Source organism: Budorcas taxicolor, chromosome 23 (assembly GCF_023091745.1).
Source record: "Budorcas taxicolor isolate Tak-1 chromosome 23, Takin1.1, whole genome shotgun sequence".
NCBI lineage: Eukaryota > Metazoa > Chordata > Mammalia > Artiodactyla > Bovidae > Budorcas > Budorcas taxicolor.
Genome location: NC_068932.1, coordinates 15762939 through 15780607, shown reverse-complemented (window position 1 = coordinate 15780607; position 17669 = coordinate 15762939). Strand labels below are relative to the sequence as shown.

Here is a 17669-nt window from a genome sequence, read left to right as displayed (position 1 = left end):
CATATCCTCTCCAGATTTATTATTTGTAGACTTTTTGATAATGGCCATTCATACCTCATTGCAGTTTTGATTTGCATTTCTAGCAAACAGTTTTTTTAAAGGGCAAGGCTTTCTTCTCTCTCTGAAGGGGCTAATTTCCCTGAAGTTAAAAAAAGAAAGCTTTTAATTGTTTAAAAACATGATATAATTTTCATCTTTGCATGTTGTGATAGCTTCCCTGATAGCTCAGTTGGTAAAGAATCCACCTGCAATGCAGGAGACCCCGGTTCAATTCCTCGGTTGGGAAGATCCACAGGAGAACGGATAGGCTACCCACTCCTGTATTCTGGGGCATCCCTGGTGGCTCAGCTGGTAAAGAATCTGCCTGCAATGCGAGAGACCTGGATTCGATCCCTGGGTTGGGGAGATCCCCTGGAGAAGGGAAAGGTACCCACTCCAGTATTCTGGCCTGGAGAATTCCATGGACTCTATAGTCCATGGGGACACAAAGAGTCGTATATGACTGGGCGACTTTCACATGCTGTGAAACAGTGAAGTCCAAATAAATGGTTTTACCACTGTGCCTGCATACATGTTCAGTAGGTTGTGTCTGACTTTGCTACCCTATGCACTGCAGCCTGCCAGGCTTCTCCAAGCAGGAATATTGAAGTGGGTTGCCATGCCCTCCTCCAGAGAATCTTCCTGACCCAGGGATCAAACCCACGTCTCCTGCGGCCCCTGCACCGCGGTGAATTCTTTTACAGCTGAGCCACCAGCACTGTAGGAAAGCAAAATTTGTCACCCCAAAATGTGTCTTTTTGGTGTGAAGGTTAAATTAGGCTAATTTATTTTTAAGAAACAGAAGACTCAGTAAGTTTTTCTTGTTACTGCCCCCTTATCTGCCAAAAAGAATTTTGATAGAGGGTCTATTCTGTAATAGAACTAAGAATATAGACTAGGTGAGGTGGGGAAAACTCTGCAGGGCCGAAAGAGATCAGAATCCACTCAGTATTCTGCAAGGCCCAGCAAACATGTTTACCAAACATTTGCTTTTCATCTCCATGTGAATTGCTTCCCCTTTGAAGTCTCAAACCATTCTCCTAACATCTTTGGTTTTCTGCTGAAGACAGTATTTAAGGTGAGGGTTTCAGTCATTTTGGTGAGTTAGTTTTCCTGGGTAGTGTCAGAGGGGAAGAAATTTTCCTCAATCCTTCTTAGTTCTTCAACAGAAAGCAAGAATATATATATAATTGAATTGAATCACTTTGTTGTACGCCAGAAACTAACACAACACTGTATATCAACTATACGTCAATTAAAGTATATGTATATACACACACACTGCTTATATGTGTGTGTGTGTGTGTGTGTGTGTGTGTATACTCAAATCAGTAACATTATATGAAGGTCATCACTGCAAAAGAAATCAGCAAAAACTATGTGTTCTGACTTTAGAAAGCTATGCTAGTTACTGGAGTCTTCCAGTAGCGTTTAAACAATACAGTGCAGACCAGGGCTAAAAGGACAATGAGTGAGAAATATTGATTAGACAGACAAAACATCATATTCAATTTCACATTATCTTGAGGTTTTTAGGAAAGTCATTTTTTTTTTAGTTTTATTTTTAATTGGAAGATGATTACTTTACAATATTGTGATGGGTTCTGCCATCATCAACATAAATCAGCCACAGGTATACATATGTCCCCTCCCTTTTAAACCTCCCTTCCACCTCTCTCCCAGGCAAATTATTTTTTAACTGAAAATATACTTTAGCCAAAAAACTGCCATACACTGACCATGTGTATAACGAGTAACTCTGTAATGCCTGTATAAGAGGTTTAAGGAAGATACAACTTTCTCACTACCAGTACTGTCAATCTCAAAAGCCAAAAGGCCCAGTCATCCTCAGGAAGAGAAATCTGGCAGAAGAGTTTATTCCCTTTTTATCTCCACATGTAGTTAAATATCCCCCAAATAATGAAGACTCATTTCAAGTAATTACTCTGCTTATAAGTTTTATTTACACAGTAATTGTTAATAGTGGATTTTAGTAAATTCCTTGTATTTACATTTTATATACACATTTATACTTGAAAGGTAAAGAAACTGTACAATAATAAAATGAGAAAAAGAAATACAGTAACGTAGGCCCAACTTAGGAAACAAATACACAAAAGTAAGATTAAATTTTGGCAGGTAGTACAACCTCAATGAGATTACTGCCAGGGGTTTCATTCCCTCTATCAGGGCCACTAATACCAAGGAAGTAGTTACCAGAGTTAATTTGTCATTCTAAAACCTATTAAGACCCTGAGTACTCCCTCAATATTTTATTACACTACTAGTTTCCACTAAGAAAGCTCCTACGACAGGAGTTAACTTCTGAGGGCTCCATTAGTGGTCCCTAGGCTAGAATGACCCATGGGGTAAAAATACATGGGTACTATCTGGTCCCATATTCCTAAAGAGGCAGTCACTACACTAACAAGGTTCCCAGACTTGTTAGTTTGAAGACTATATACCGCTAACAGAAATAGTGTGCTTAAGTGTTGTTTCAAACCAAAGTGCAACATAAAAGCACACTATAAGTCTAATTATTAACCAAATACCATGTTATATAGATACCAATAATAATAAAGTGATTTATTTTAAGCTCAAGAATCAAACATCATAATAAATTTAATGTCAGGTTACCAATAATTAATCATTCCTTTATCCACTATATCATCAAAGTTAAACTCATTAGAAAAAAATTAAATTTTATCTTTCTTTTACTCTCATTTCCATTGATTAGAAAATTATACACAGGGTTTTACAAGTTATGGACTTGGCTACATGTTGTTTCAAAATTCAAACTGGAATTAACAAATTTTGTTTCTACAGACAGTAAAAGAATTTTAACTAACAAAGTCTTGCCAAGTAGCATGCTATTTAAGAACTCTCAGAATTCATTACTTTTTACTCTTACCAGTGAAAAACCTCATTTATGTTTATGGACTTACTCCCTCCAAAAAGGCTTCAGTCCATTAAAGTGCAAAGGAATTTTCTTCTACCAGTTAGCTTTCTTAAATTACTAGATGAACAATTTCTTAGACTAGAAACAGAAAAGCTAAATTCCTCTGAGTGACAGAAATTCCTTGAGAAAAAGAAACAATTTCCTTTCATAAACAGACATGATACTGTGGAAAACACTTACATAAGTGCTAAACAATCTCCTACCAATATTTCCAGTTCCCATATAACCCAAATTTGCCCCGACCTGGGAGTGAATATAAACAACACCAGTGACATAAACACTTGACAATCAAAGTTGCTTATTATTGGTCTATAATATCTTCAAATGTTTGGAACTGGAGATAATATCTGTACTAAGGCGTTTACTTCAAATAGTATTTTAGAATTTAAAGCAGTATTTAGCCTGTTCTGACCTCCAAAGTGCCTTTATGCTAATAGTTAAAAAAAGAAAAGATGTAAAAATTTTGAACTATATCCAAAGCTATTAAAAAATTTATTGCATTAAACTATTCACTCCATATTATGGAGTATGAACTAGCCATTTCAATTTTCTCCTTTGTAAAATGGCTCTCCCTATAAAATACTTTTTAAATTAATACTGTCAATGGGTTACTCATTTACTTCAGCCTCATGGAATTCAAAATCAGTAGTTTTCCATGTCTTGATTCTTTTAGCTTTCTTCAGCATTTTCTACCATGCTTTTTTACATAGGAAACAAAAACTTTTATCAACAAACATTTGTTATATTGCAATTATTTTGTTAATTTTGAAGGTTAGCTTTTCAGAGCTGGACTATTATTCTTGTCTCCTTCTTTAATATCCTTCATCACAGATGCAAAGACCTGGAAATTATATAAAGTAAACATTAATGCTAAAAACAACAACCATGCAGATTAAAGAGATTTTAAAATCTATAGTTTATTAACATGAAAAAGCTTTAGCATACATAACTTTGCTCTCTGAAAGAGTGTCATTCTCAAATCCTCTTGTTTGTTTCAACCCAATTTTATGATATACAGTTAGATTCCAGTTTTCATCACTTGCCAATATTATAAAATTACTATTAGGTAACAAAACATTTCCTGGACCAATATTCGTTTTTTGGTGTTTTTTTTTTGCATTTTCCCAATATTTATTTTTTTAATTAATTTATTTAATTGGAGGCTAATTACTTTATAATATTGTAGTGGTTTTTGCCATACATTGACTGGACCAATATTCTTATATTTTCATTTTCATAAGCAATGAAAGTGTGAACTTATGCCTACTGTCCATCATTCATGAACCAAGTGTTAACACTATTTTTTATGTCATATAACTTTAGACTATCAATATATTTGCTTCCCTAACAAGATTAAGCATCTAGAAAGTCAGAATCATACATTACATTCTTTTTATTGCAAACCCTTAGTACACATTCAGGTATTTAATACAATTGTTGTCTATATGAACTACCAAGGTGCTTATATAATTACCCTGGCAAATACATGACTATTGTAGGCTGCACTTCACTAAACTCAAAATATTACTGGACTTACATAAAAAATAAAGCCATAGGTCTGGAGAGGTGAAAGAGAAGCAATATTTTTTTCAAAGTCAAAAATTATTTTTAAAGCTTTTTCTTAAACTTAAGCACTAACATTTGAGGAATACTTAACTTTTTTTTTAATTAAAAAAAAAAACTTTTAATACATCTGTTAGAAGTAGGAAAATGTCACTCTACCTGAGTCCATTTTTTGGTACTATTCTGCATCTGAATGGCTGCAATACAGCTGAACAGTTTTTCTGATGTGATATCTTCCGGCAGTTTAGTTAGAAACTGTGCTATGTGAATAAAGTCCATCTGTAGAAGAATATCTTCATATAATCGGAGGATTCCTAATCCAGTCCTAAATAAAAATTCCTCCCCATCTCTGCAAAATACATCCCATACTCGACAGGCCAGATCAAGTGGTAGTGATTTGCTATATAGTGTGAAGATCCTAAAATTAGGGGGGGAAAAGTCATTGAAATTTTTCATTCATTTATTCATTCACTCATTAAGCATCTCTATATAAAAAGAAGTGCTAAATTAGGGCTGAAAAGGCAAATAAGATATGGCTCCTTCCCTCAACTTGAGTAGTGGAAAATTAAGTAATAAATAACAGAAGTATGTGAATTTACAATCTTATGCAGTGATACAGCCTAATACAAACTACAATGGCAGAATAACCTCATGGTTAAGGGTATGGACTCTGAAACCAGCGTACTTGAGTCTGAATCTTAGATTTGCAATTTATTGATTATGTACCCTGAGTAAGATACTTAACCTTGCTGTGCCTCAGTCTGCTCATTAGTAAACAAAGATAATAAAATTACCTAAATGTAAAGTGTTTAGAATAGTGAATGGCACATAAGAAATGCTCTGTAAAAGTTACTTCTTATTACTGTATGAGGACAAGTACCTTATATTAACCTAAATACAAAACCATAAAGCCTGACTTCTCTCCTTTTTTTTTCTCTTCACAAACACCTACTGTTTTGTTTTCCGTTCACCAAACTTTACTTACTACTTCTTTTGGAACATGTGTACCCTCCAATAGAATCGCTAAAGGTTTTTCCCATCCTTTCTGATAATGTTTGATCATGTCTTTATTCAGTAGTACTCTGGAGTAGGACTGTGGTTGAGGAAGTAGGGAGAGAAGATGCTAGAGAACTTCTCTTGATGTTATCTTGGCAAAGAAGGTACACATTTTTTACACAGACTATCAGAGATACTGCTGATGAAACGTGAGCAAGGCAACTAAAGGCTCTCCCACCAAAAAATGAAATAAATCCTCATTAGCACTGCTACTTAACTTATTCCTCTTTTTTCTTGCACCATTGGTTCTGGGCTTTGTATGTTACAAGCTCAATGGAGTGAAACAAAAATCCATGTCTACTTCTTAAATTATAAACACATATTTAATTGCATAACAGAAAGCAGAGGGAATTCCCTGGCAGTCCAGTGGTTAGGAGTCTGGTTTCCACTGCAGAAGGTTTGGGTTCTACCCCTAGTCAGGGAACTAACATTCCAAAAGGTGTAAGGCCCAGCCAAAAGAAAAAAAAACGAAACCCTCCAGAAAACCTGAAGCATACTCTTGGTAGTACAGAGAATACTAACTCACTGTTCAAAATGTGAAAGGGTATTAGTAGTGCCGAGGCAGTTTCTAGTATACAGTACTCACTTGGTATTAATTTCATCCTGTTCCCTTTATCAGTTGTGATCCTGTTTTGCCTCATGTTCACAGTTCTTAAGACGGACAATTGAGCAGTTTTACCCACCTTCTCTACAGATTTAGTATTTGATCTTGGTCCTTCAGGTCCCGTAATATAAAACCCTTCTCCCCATGATCTTAGGTCCTACCCAAAGGAACTCTAATGTTCCTAATGGGAACAGGAGAATACACTGAAAAATAACTTAGTCTTTTTTTAAAAGTCTAAGTAGAAGAAACCTCAAACCACCATAAAGATAGTTGATCAATGCCATTGTCTATATTAAAACTTCTTATCACTTATATGAAACCCACTGATTTTTAATGATTAGGATTTAAGATTTAAATATTTCATATGTACTCTTAACAATCTATCTTAAGATCAACTGCTCTGTCTCTTGGGCAAAATTCACCCCCCTCTAAATAATCTACTGCTACTATTCAGCAGAGTCCTAGGCAAACCTTCCAAGTCAGGATAGAAGAGCTAGAATTGTAAAGTTAAAAAAAGGCATTAGCACCTAAATAAGGCATCAATATTTGGTCAGAAAACTGGATAAGGCCTTGGGAAAAAAAAAGCTCTCAGTAAAGAAAACCCATCATAACTATCATAAACCCTTGTATGTTAAGAATATTAAAGGAATAGCACCTAATTCTTTCTCAGAGCTTAGTATGTACCTGGCATTGAGTGAGATAATCCATGCAAAACACTCTCACTACAACTCAAGATAGAGATATTATTACTCCCATTTTATAGTTTGGAAATTGAAATACAAACAGGGATTCTGATTTCAACCCAGAGTTCACACTCTTAATCAAATGCCTCCCGACAAAAATGTGACGGTTTCTTTATACATAAGAGAAAAGTTTTTCTTATATGTATGATCCTGTGCATCAGATTTACTTTAGGCAAAAAGTTTTACTCTGTTTCCTTTTAATTACTATATTCTATAACTTACCAGTCTATCAAGTATATGTCTGGTGTAAGACTATAAGATTTGAAATGAAGAAATAGTTTGGAGAGATTTTCTTCAAAAAATACTTCAAACGTTGCAAAATATTTCAACATCTAAAGATAGAAATTTCAACAAAATTATTTAAGAGTATACTCAAGAAATTGAGAAATTAAATCCTTACTCATAAGTTAATAGAAAATCTTGCTTAGCACCTCTTTCTGAGTCTTTTCATCAAGCATTCATAAAACTGTAATTCAATGAAAGGCTTATTTTAGATCACCTTGGTCTTCTAATTACTGTATTTTACTCTGTAAGGGCAATCAGCCTATAGAAACTGACAAAGAAAAACACAATTCATTCTAAATGTCCATACCATGCTGTGATCCACACGAAAAAAGGCTAACTGGCATGGCTTATTCAGGAGATTTGCAAATGCAATGAAGGCATCTGCTTCTTCCAAGTTGAGAATGAGAACTGCTGCTATGAAGGACATCCCTTGGACCTTCAAAGGGAAGAGAAATTAATGCAGGAGATGCAAGACGCACAGGTTCAATCTCTGAGTCGGGAAGATACCCTGGAGTAGGAAATGGCAACTCACTCCAGAATGCCTGCCTGAAAAATTCCAGGGACAGAGGAGCCTGGCGGGCTATAGACCATGGGGTCACAAAGAGTCAGACATGACTGAGCAACTGAGCACATACAGTATTAAAATAAAAGTTTTATTTTAAAATGTCAATATTTAATAAGTGCTAAAAATTAAATCCTTTATGATGAAACTTACAATGAAAAAATTTAAATGAATGTCAACTTAAAAATATGAAGGGGTTATGTAATGTTTTTATGATTCTATTATAGAACACATGAGCAAAAGAGATTCTCTGCTTAAATTTTACTTTCTTCATAAGGACAGCTTTAATACTACAACCTACCCCATGACCAAACTTTACTTTCTCCCCAACCCATGTCATGCTTTTTCTATTACACTTATCACCTTTTAATATAACATGTCATTTACTTATTTGTTGTTGTTTATTGTCTGTCTCCGTCTAAATTATAAGAGACAAAAAGGAATCTTTATTTTGTTCACAGAGCTGAATAAAATGCCTAGAACAAAGCCTGGCATATAGCCATAAGCACACAGTAAATATTTGTTGAGTGAATGGATGAATAAACAAATGTAAAAATGAACATGCAACAAAATAGGGTAAGTTGTATCAGACAGCCACCGTATTGTGAAATCTCTAAAATTTTTCTATTTTAAGACAAAGGCAAGAAAATGAAGGTTTTATGATTTCCAGTAAAACATGACAAGTTGAACACACATTTTTCTTTGTCCCCTTCCCTTCCAAATCCAACTAAGATAGCAATAAATAAAAAGATAAGTATTAACCTAGAAGAACAAAAAAGAAAATGGAAAATAATAGAGACAGTAGATAAAAGATGTCAATAGTATTTTGGAAATGTTAACTATACAAGGAATATTGAGACTAAAATATGTGCTGAGGAGAAAGCCAGTCAGCAGCAAGCCAATTCAGCCACAAATTCTGGAAGGCTCAAGAACTGAAGTTATCAGGCACCTCTAAAACTGAAAGGAAGGACTAAAATTGGATTGGTTAAAAATTTGTAAAAGGAGCAAATCCCTTCCTCTACTCTGTATGTACAGGTACCTACCTTTTCCTCAACCCAGATGAACATAAGAGGTTTATCTCTAAAGAGACAGTCAGGAAAAGGAGAGTTAGGGAAAAGGGGAGAAGGCAACACAGGTTGGATAATAAATAAAAGTTTACAAACTGAATGGTCAAATCCCTAGCTGCTCTCCAAGAAAGCTGGCAATCAGTCTCACAAGCCTCTGGCAGGAAAGGGAAAATTCCTCTCAGAGTAAGCTGACAGGACCAAGAAAAAAACCACAGAGATACAGACATTTGAGAGCTAATACAACATAAGGTAGTATGAGATAAGACAGAGAGACTGTTTATATTCGAAAGACAGATTGAAACAAATACTTACATAACCAACATCTGGTCGGTAACATGTATATGCCCCTAATATACTATGTAAGACATCATGATATGGGCCACCCTTAGAGAAGAGAAAAATGAAATGTCAAACTCTACAAATAATTGTTTCTAAGTTAATTCTCAAAAAACACATTAACTATATTTCCTAAATGACTAGTTTTGGTCAGTATACCTAATCACTCTGCAAAGATATGTTCTAAAGTATGGATAAAAAATATTTAATTGTGGAAAACCAAAATAGTCAAATAAACTTACTTGATGGATGGATACAAACTATAGAGTTGTATGCAATTTTAAAGATATCTAAAGTTGGCACAATAAATTTATAATGAACACAGATTCTTTCATTTGATATAATACAATTTCAACAAAACAAAACCATGAAGATACAAAATTAAGTTTATTAATAATAACAAATTTTAATCTTAATGGTAAAACTTTCAATCTCACTTTGCCAATGTAGAGAATTCCATGAATAAAGACTTGTCATATATACATATAAAATGTAATCATTACTCTCCTCATAAAATGTAAGCAATTTCGTAATAATTTCTGCACCAAAAACAAACCTTCCTATTTCAATAATAATTCTGAAAAAAAATTAAGTTTTGGAGCAAATTTCCTTATAGTTTACCAATTTACTAGGCAAAAATGTTAAAATTCAGATATTTTACAGAATAGAAATTCACTTCAGGGAAGATTCATCAAGTACCTTTGTGTGCTATTCTAACTGCAACACATTCAATCAGTGGAATAAAATAACAGAAATGCCTTTACTATTTTCCTACTAGTTTTGCCTTTTTTATATAAAGGCCTCCAATTTTTATAGTCATGCTTTTAAAAAATAATAGCTATGCATTTAGAGAATTTGTTCCTTTGGATTAAAAAAAATAGTTGCTACAAGCTAGTTGAGATACCCTTACCTTCTGAAAGATGTAGAGCGATGGAAATGTACGGGATATGTCCAACTTAATTAATTCTAGACTGGCCTCTCGATCAGCAACAGATACACCTGCATTTGTCAGGTAGATACTTGTTATACCAAGTTCAGTCTCGTAAACACAGAATGATCACACACAGCATGAATGTTACTTAAGGAAAGTTAAAAGCTGAATAATCAATAATTTTAAAGAAACATCACAGCTTTCCTGGAACTTATAACCTTAAACCTGTATGCAGGTCAGGAAGCAACAGTTACAACTGGACATGGACCAACAGACTTGTTCCAGATAGGTAAAGGAGTACTTCAAGGCTGTATATTGTCACCCTACTGATTTAATATGCAGAGTACATCATGAGAAACACTGGGCTGGAAGAAGCACAAGCTGGAATCAAGACTGCCGGGAAAAATATCAATAACCTCAGATATGCAGATGACACCACCCTTATGGCAGAAAGTGAAGAAGAACTAAAGAGCCTCTTGATGAAAGTGAAAGAGGAGAGTGAAAAAGTTGGCTTAAAGCTCAACATTCAGAAAACAAAGATCATGGCATCCAGTCCCATCACTTCATGGGAAATAGATGGGGAAACAGGGGAAACAGTGTCAGACTTTATTTTTGGGGGCTCCAAAATCACTGCAGATGAAATTAAATTGCAGCCATGAAATTAAAAGACGCTTACTCCTTGGAAGGAAACTTATGACCAACCTAGACAGCATATTAAAAAGCAGAGACATTACTTTGCCAACAAAGGTCCGTCTAGTCAAGCCTATGGTTTTTTCCAGTGGTCATGTATGGATGTGAAAGTTGGACTGTGAAGAAAGCTGAGCACCAAAGAACTGATGCTTTTGAACTGTGTTGTTGGAGAAGACTCTTGAGAGTCCCTTGGACTGCAAGGAGATCCAACCAGTCCATCCTAAAGGAGATCAGTCCTGGGTGTTCATTGGAAGGACTGATGTTCAAGCTGAAACTCCAATAGTTTGGCCACCTGATGCGAAGAGCTGACTCATCTGAAAAGACCCTGATGCTGGGAGAGATTGAAGGCAGAAGGAGAAGGGGACGACAGAGGATGAGATGGTTGGATGGCATCACTGACTCAATGGACATGGGTTTGGGTGGACTCTGGGAAAGGTGATGGACAGGGAGGCCTGGCGTGCTGCGGTTCATGGGGTCACAGAGTCAGACATGACTGATCGACTGAACTGAACTGAATATAAAGAAAGAATCTATATGTTTATCACAAAGTTTTATGGTAAAAGATTTCTGTTTCTAGGTTTTATAAAATGTAGGGGAAAGACTACTCCTCCTGCAATAACAACTAGGAAAAAACAGATTTCGAATACCTTATGTTTTAAAAAAGGCATAAGAGGAAATTCCCTGGTGATCCAGTGGTTAGGATTCTGCCCTCTCATTGCTGAGGACCTGGGTTCTGTCCCTGTTCAAGGAACTAAAATCCCACAAGCCATGTGGTGTGGCCAGAAAAGAAAGGAAAAAAAAAGGCATAAGAGAATGGTGAGCACCGAGAGTTCTAAAGGGTTTAAATCTCAAAAAGACAGGAGCCTTGCCTTTCCTTTCCCAGGTAAGTGGATACCAGTGGCCACTTTATTCCTAGGGGCATCTGCCAAGTGTGGGAATGGGCTCAGGACTGAGCCTGCCGGAGACGAAGGTACTCTGCTTGAGGAAAGAATGCAGAAGAGCTTTTCATGGCCCAATGAGACTGATTTAGAGGAGCCTGAAAGTACATCTGGTTTTCCTCTGTGGGACTTTTGCTGGGTTCCAGTATAGTGCAGAAGGCCAGGCTGGAAAGACAATGAAATCCAAGGGCACATGGCCCTTGGGAGAATGTCTGATTAAAGCACCGAGCCTGTGGTTCCTTCCATCAACAAATTTGAAACCCAAGATGAACTAAGTCTGTCTAAAGCTGCAATCCTGCCCAACCTTGCTCAGTTACTGACTGAATTGAAGTGATAATCCAACAGTATAAGAGAGAAGAGCATGCTTCCTCTTCAGGGGAGGTCACAAGCAAGCTGTGAAGATCATCTATCTTTTAAGTAAGAGGTGGCCTAAAAATACTACACCCCATTACTTTTACTGTTGTGATTAAAAACTGGACTCTGGAGTCCAACAATCTGGGTTTACATCACAGCTTTGCTGTTCCAAGTTAACTATTCTGAGCCTCAGTTTCCTCTTATATCATTCAATATAATAACATCTATTTAAAGGGTTATTAACATTAAAGGAGATAATGTATGTAAAGAATTATTGCAGTTCCTGGCATATTGTAAAAAATCACACACATATCTCAGCACCTGGATTTTGAGAAATTTCTATTTACAACAACAAAAATAGCCCACCTTCTACATCATTCTCTGAACTTGTTTCACTGAAACTTTTCCACCGTTCCTTTGCTCTTGAGAGGAAGATTTCATAAAGTTCTGGGGAAAAACAAGAATAAAAATTCATAAATAATAAGGAAATTTATCCACATACTTCTATTTTTACTGAAAAATAAAGATAAAAATCTTACTATATCATCAGATTTCTCTTATGTGGTAGGTAACAAAAACATGGTAAACTGAAGTACTTGATTCTATCAAAACAATTCATTACACAACCAGAAAGGTAAAATACTGAAGAGTCGTGATCCAAATAGCTACAATATAGAATGAATGTTAACAGGCTGGAAAAGATGCTTCTGCTAAAGGAGTATCACTGTGGAATAGCAGAAACATGATTTTCTTAAAGTCAGTCACACCTAGATTCAAATTCCAGCTCTGCCACTTACTACCTGTGAGACTTCAAGAAAGGTACTTGATCACTCTGGAACTAGGCTGTCTTTGCGGGTAAACTGGAGGAAAGTAACACCTACTCATGGGGTTGTATGTGTGTGCTCCGACAATTCAGTTGTGTCTGACTCTTTCCGACCCCATGGACCACAGCCAGCGAGGCTCCTCTGTCCATGGGATTTTCCTGGCAAGACTACTACAGCGGGTTGCCATGCTCTCCTCCAGGGAATCTTCCCCACCCAGGGGTCAAATCTACATCTCCTGAGTCTCCTGCATTGCAGGTGGATTCTTTACCTGCTGAGCCATCCAGAAAGCCCATGATTAAATAAGGTAATTTACATTAAGCTCCTGACACCATATACATCCTTAACAAATACAAATGCTGGTTCTTGCTTTTCTTTTCTTAAAATTGTTTTTTCTATTATGATATTGCTGTGAAATGATATCTCTATTATTATATTATGATAAGGCTAACAAGCTATTCAAAGCTACCAAACTTCACAGATTTTGCCAAAGGCCTACATACAAAAATCTCAATCCCTACGTTTTTACTTCAACTGCCCAATCACTTTTTGAGACTATTACTCTGTGCTTTCATATACAAGATCTCATTAAAATTTCAAGAACAAAAGAAATTGAAAATTTTTTCATCTCTCAAATTTTAATTGTTTCTACTTGCTAACTAACCACCACAAATATGTTAAATTTTACATAAAAATAGTAAATTTCAATGCACAACAGCAGAAAGTATTTCTGGCCCAAATATCAAAATTTATATAATACTGCCCCAAATACCAAGAACATATTTTGCTTCAATTAATCTTTTTTTTTTTTAATGTATTTACTACTCATGGTTTGGAAAGAAGAAATTTTTTTTTCTTTTTTTAAAATATAAATGTATTTATTTTAATTGGAGGCTAATTACAATATTGTATTGGTCTTGCCATACATCGACATGAATCTGCCACGGGTGTGCATGAATTCCCTATCCTGAATACCCCTCCCACTTCCCTCCCCATCCCATCCCTCTGGGTCATCCCAGTGTACCAGCCCTGAGGTTCCTGTATCATGCATCGAACCTGGACTGGCAATTCGTTTCACATATGATAATATACGTTTCAATGCCATTCTCCCAAATCATCCCACCCTCGTCCTCTCCCACAGAGTCCAAAAGACTGTTCTATACATTTGTGTCTCTTTTGCTGTCTCACATACAGGGTTATCGTTACCATCTTTCTAAATTCCATATATATGCATTAGTATACTGTATTGGTGGGTTTTTTTTTTCTGACTTACTTCACTCGGTATAATAGGCTCCAGTTTCATCCACCTCATTAGAACTGATTCAAATGTATTCTTTTTAATGGCTGAGTAATACTCCACTGTGTATATGTACCACAGCTTTCTTATCCATTTGTCTGCTGATGGAACCTGGCTATTATAAACAGTGCTGCGATGAACACTGGGGTACACGTGTCTCTTTCAATTCTGGTTTCCTCGGTGTATATGCCCAGCAGTGGGATTTCTGGGTCATATGGCAGTTCTATTTCCAGTTTTTTAAGGAATCTCCACACCGTTCTCCATAGTGGCTATACTAGTTTGCATTCCCACCAACAGTGTAAGAGGGTTCCCTTTTCTCCACACCCTCTCCAGCATTTATTGCTTGTAGACTTTTGGATCGCAGCCATTTTGACTGGCGTGAAATGGTACCTCATTGTGGTTTGGATTTGCATTTCTCTGATAATAAGTGATGTTGAGCATCTTCTCATGTGTTTGTTAGCCACCTGTATGTCTTCTTTGGAGAAATGTCCGTTTAGTTCTCTGGCCTATTTTTTGATTTGGTCGTTTATTTTTCTGGAATTGAGCTGCAGGAGTTGCTTGTATATTTTTGAGATTAATTTTTTGTCCAGTTGCTTCATTTGCTATTATTTTCTCCCATTCTGAAGGCTGTCTTTTCACCCTGCTTATAGTTTCCTTTGTTGTGTGGAAGCTTTTAAATTTAATTAGGTCCCATTTGTTTATTTTTGCTTTTATTTCCAGTATTCTGGGAGGTGGGTCATAGAGGACCCTGCTGTGATTTATGTTGAAGAGTGTTTTGCCTATGTTCTCCTCTAGGAGTTTTATAGTTTCTGGTCTTACGTTTAGATCTTTAATCCATTTTGAGTTTATTTTTGTGTATGGTGTTAGAAAGTGTTCTAGTTTCATTTTTTTACAAGTGGTTGACCAGTTTTCCCAGCACCACTTGTTAAAGAGATTGTCTTTTCTCCATTGTATATTCTTACCTCCTTTGTCAAACATAAAGTGTCCATAGGTACATAGATTTATCTCTGGACTTTCTATTTTGTTCCATTCATCTATATTTCTGTCTTTGTGCCAGTACCATACTGTCTTGATGACTGTGGCTTTGTAGTAGAGCCTGAAGTCAGGCAGGTTGATTCCTCCAGTTCCATTCTTCTTTCTCAAGATTGCTTTGGCTATTCGAAGTTTTTTGTATTTCCATACAAATTGTGAAATTATTTGTTCTAGCTCTCTGAAAAATACCGTTGGTAGCTTGATAGGGATTGCATTGAATCTACAGATTGCTTTGGGTAGTATACTCATTTTCACTATATTGATTCTTCTGATCCATGAATACGGTATAGTTCTCCATCTATTAGTGTCCTCTTTGATTTCTTTCACCAGTGTTTTATAGTTTTCTATATATAGGTCTTTGGTTTCTTTAGGTAGATATATTCCTAAGCATTTTATTCTTTTTGTTGCAATAGTGAATGGAATTGTTTCCTTAATTTCTCTATTTTCTCATTATTAGTGTATAGGAATGCAAGAGATTTCTGTGTGTTGATTTTATATCCTGCAACTTTACTATATTCACTGATTAGCTCTAGTAATTTTCTGGTGGAGTCTTTAGGGTTTTCTATGTAGAGGATCATGGAATCTGCAAACAGTGAGAGTTTTACTTCTTCTTTTCCAATCTGGATTCCTTTTATTTCTTTTTCTGCTCTGATTTCTTTGGCCAAAACTTCCAAAACTATGTTGAATAGTAGTGGCGAGAGTGGGCACCCTGGTCTGGTATCCTGACTTTAGGGGAAATGCTTTCCATTTTTCATCATTGAGGATAATGTTTGCTGTGGGTTTGTCATATATAGCTTTTATTATGTTGAGGTATGTTCCTTCTATTTCTGCTTTCTGGAAGGTTTTCTTTTAAATCATAAATGGATGTTGAATTTTGTCAAAGGCTTTCTCTGCATCTATTGAGATAATCATATGGTTTTCATTTTTCAATTTGTTAATGTGGTGTATTACATTGATTTGCAGACATTGAAGAATCCTTGCATCCCTGGGATAAAGCCCACTTGGTCATGATGTATGATCTTTTAAATGTGTTGTTGGATTCTGTTTGCTAGAATTTTGTTAAGGATTTTTGCATCTATGTTGATTAGTGATATTGGCCTGTGTTTTCTTTTTTTGTGGCATCTTTGTCAGGTTTTGGTATTAGGGTGATGGTGGCCTCATAGAATGAGTTTGGAAGTTTACCTTCCTCTGCAGTTTTCTGGAAGAAGTTGAGTAGGATAGGTGTTAGTTCTTCTCGAAATTTTTGGTAGAATTCAGCTGTGAAGCCGTCTGGACCTGGGCTTTTGTTTGCTGGAAGATTTCTGATTACAGTTTAAATTTCCATGCTTGTGATGGGTCTGTTAAGATTTTCTATTTCTTCCTGGTTCAGTTTTGGAAAGTTGTACTTTTCTAAGAATGTGTCCATTTCTTCCAAGTTGTCCACTTTATTGGCATATAATTGCTGACAGTAGTCTCTTATGATCCTTTGCATTTCTGTGTTGTCTGTTGTGATCTCTCCGTTTTCATTTCTAATTTTACTGATTTTTCTCTCTTTGTTTCTTGATGAGTCTGGCTAATGGTTTGTCAATTTTATCTTTTTATTTATAGTTTTCTTTATCGTTTTCTCAGTAGTCATGTATGGATGTGAGAGTTAGACTAGAAAGAAAACTGAGTGCTGAAGAATTGATGCTTTTGAACTGTGGTGTTGGAGAAGACTCTTGAGAGTCCCTTGGAGTGCAAGGAGATCCAATCAGTCCATCCTAAAGGAAATCAGTCCTAAATATTCATTGGAAGGACTGATGCTGAAGTTGAAACTCCAATACTTTGGTCACCTGATGGGAAGAAATGACTCATTTGTAAAGACCCTGATCCTGGGAAAGATTGAAGGTGGGAGGAGAAGGGGACAACAGAGGATGAGATGGTTGGATGGCATCACCAACTCAAACGGACATGAGTTTAAATAAGTTCCAGGAGTTGGTGATGGACAGGGAAGCCTGATGTGCTGCAGTCCATGGGGTCGCAAATGGTCGGACACAACTGATTGAATGAACTGAACTGAACCTCATTCACTCCTGAATACATAACTGTTCAATTGAAAGAAGCTAAAATTACTTTGAAAATGAATGACCCAGTTACTTCACAAGCCTTATAAATTTTGAGCTTAAAAAAAACTTTTTGATTAGAGTATTGCAAAAGATTAATGCCAACTTAATATTTTAATGTCTAAGTTATATATACCTAATACTGTAAAGTTCTCAACAAAACTGCAAATAAAACTTGGCTACCAATACTTGATCACCTTACCTGTACACAAACTAATTCTTAAGACCTTAAACCAATACAATCCTTTTCTAAGCTTAATTTAATTCTCGATACTTCCCTTAAATTCTATTTTTTAATTGAAAAAAAATTC

General features: G+C 35.9%; 1 protein-coding gene across 1 annotated transcript in view; it reads right to left on the bottom strand.

Moving 5' to 3' along the window:
- Nucleotides 1–3770: 3770 nt before the first annotated feature.
- Nucleotides 3771–17669, bottom strand: part of TBC1D12 (TBC1 domain family member 12) — a 93488-nt gene continuing 79589 nt past the window's right edge. The window contains exons 8-14 of the mRNA XM_052661024.1: nt 12494–12574; nt 10125–10213; nt 9191–9262; nt 7557–7685; nt 7187–7296; nt 4721–4979; nt 3771–3839 (exon numbers count right to left, since the gene is read on the bottom strand). Coding sequence (XP_052516984.1) covers nt 3771–3839; nt 4721–4979; nt 7187–7296; nt 7557–7685; nt 9191–9262; nt 10125–10213; nt 12494–12574 — 809 coding nt within the window. The remainder of the gene's footprint in view (nt 3840–4720; nt 4980–7186; nt 7297–7556; nt 7686–9190; nt 9263–10124; nt 10214–12493; nt 12575–17669) is intronic.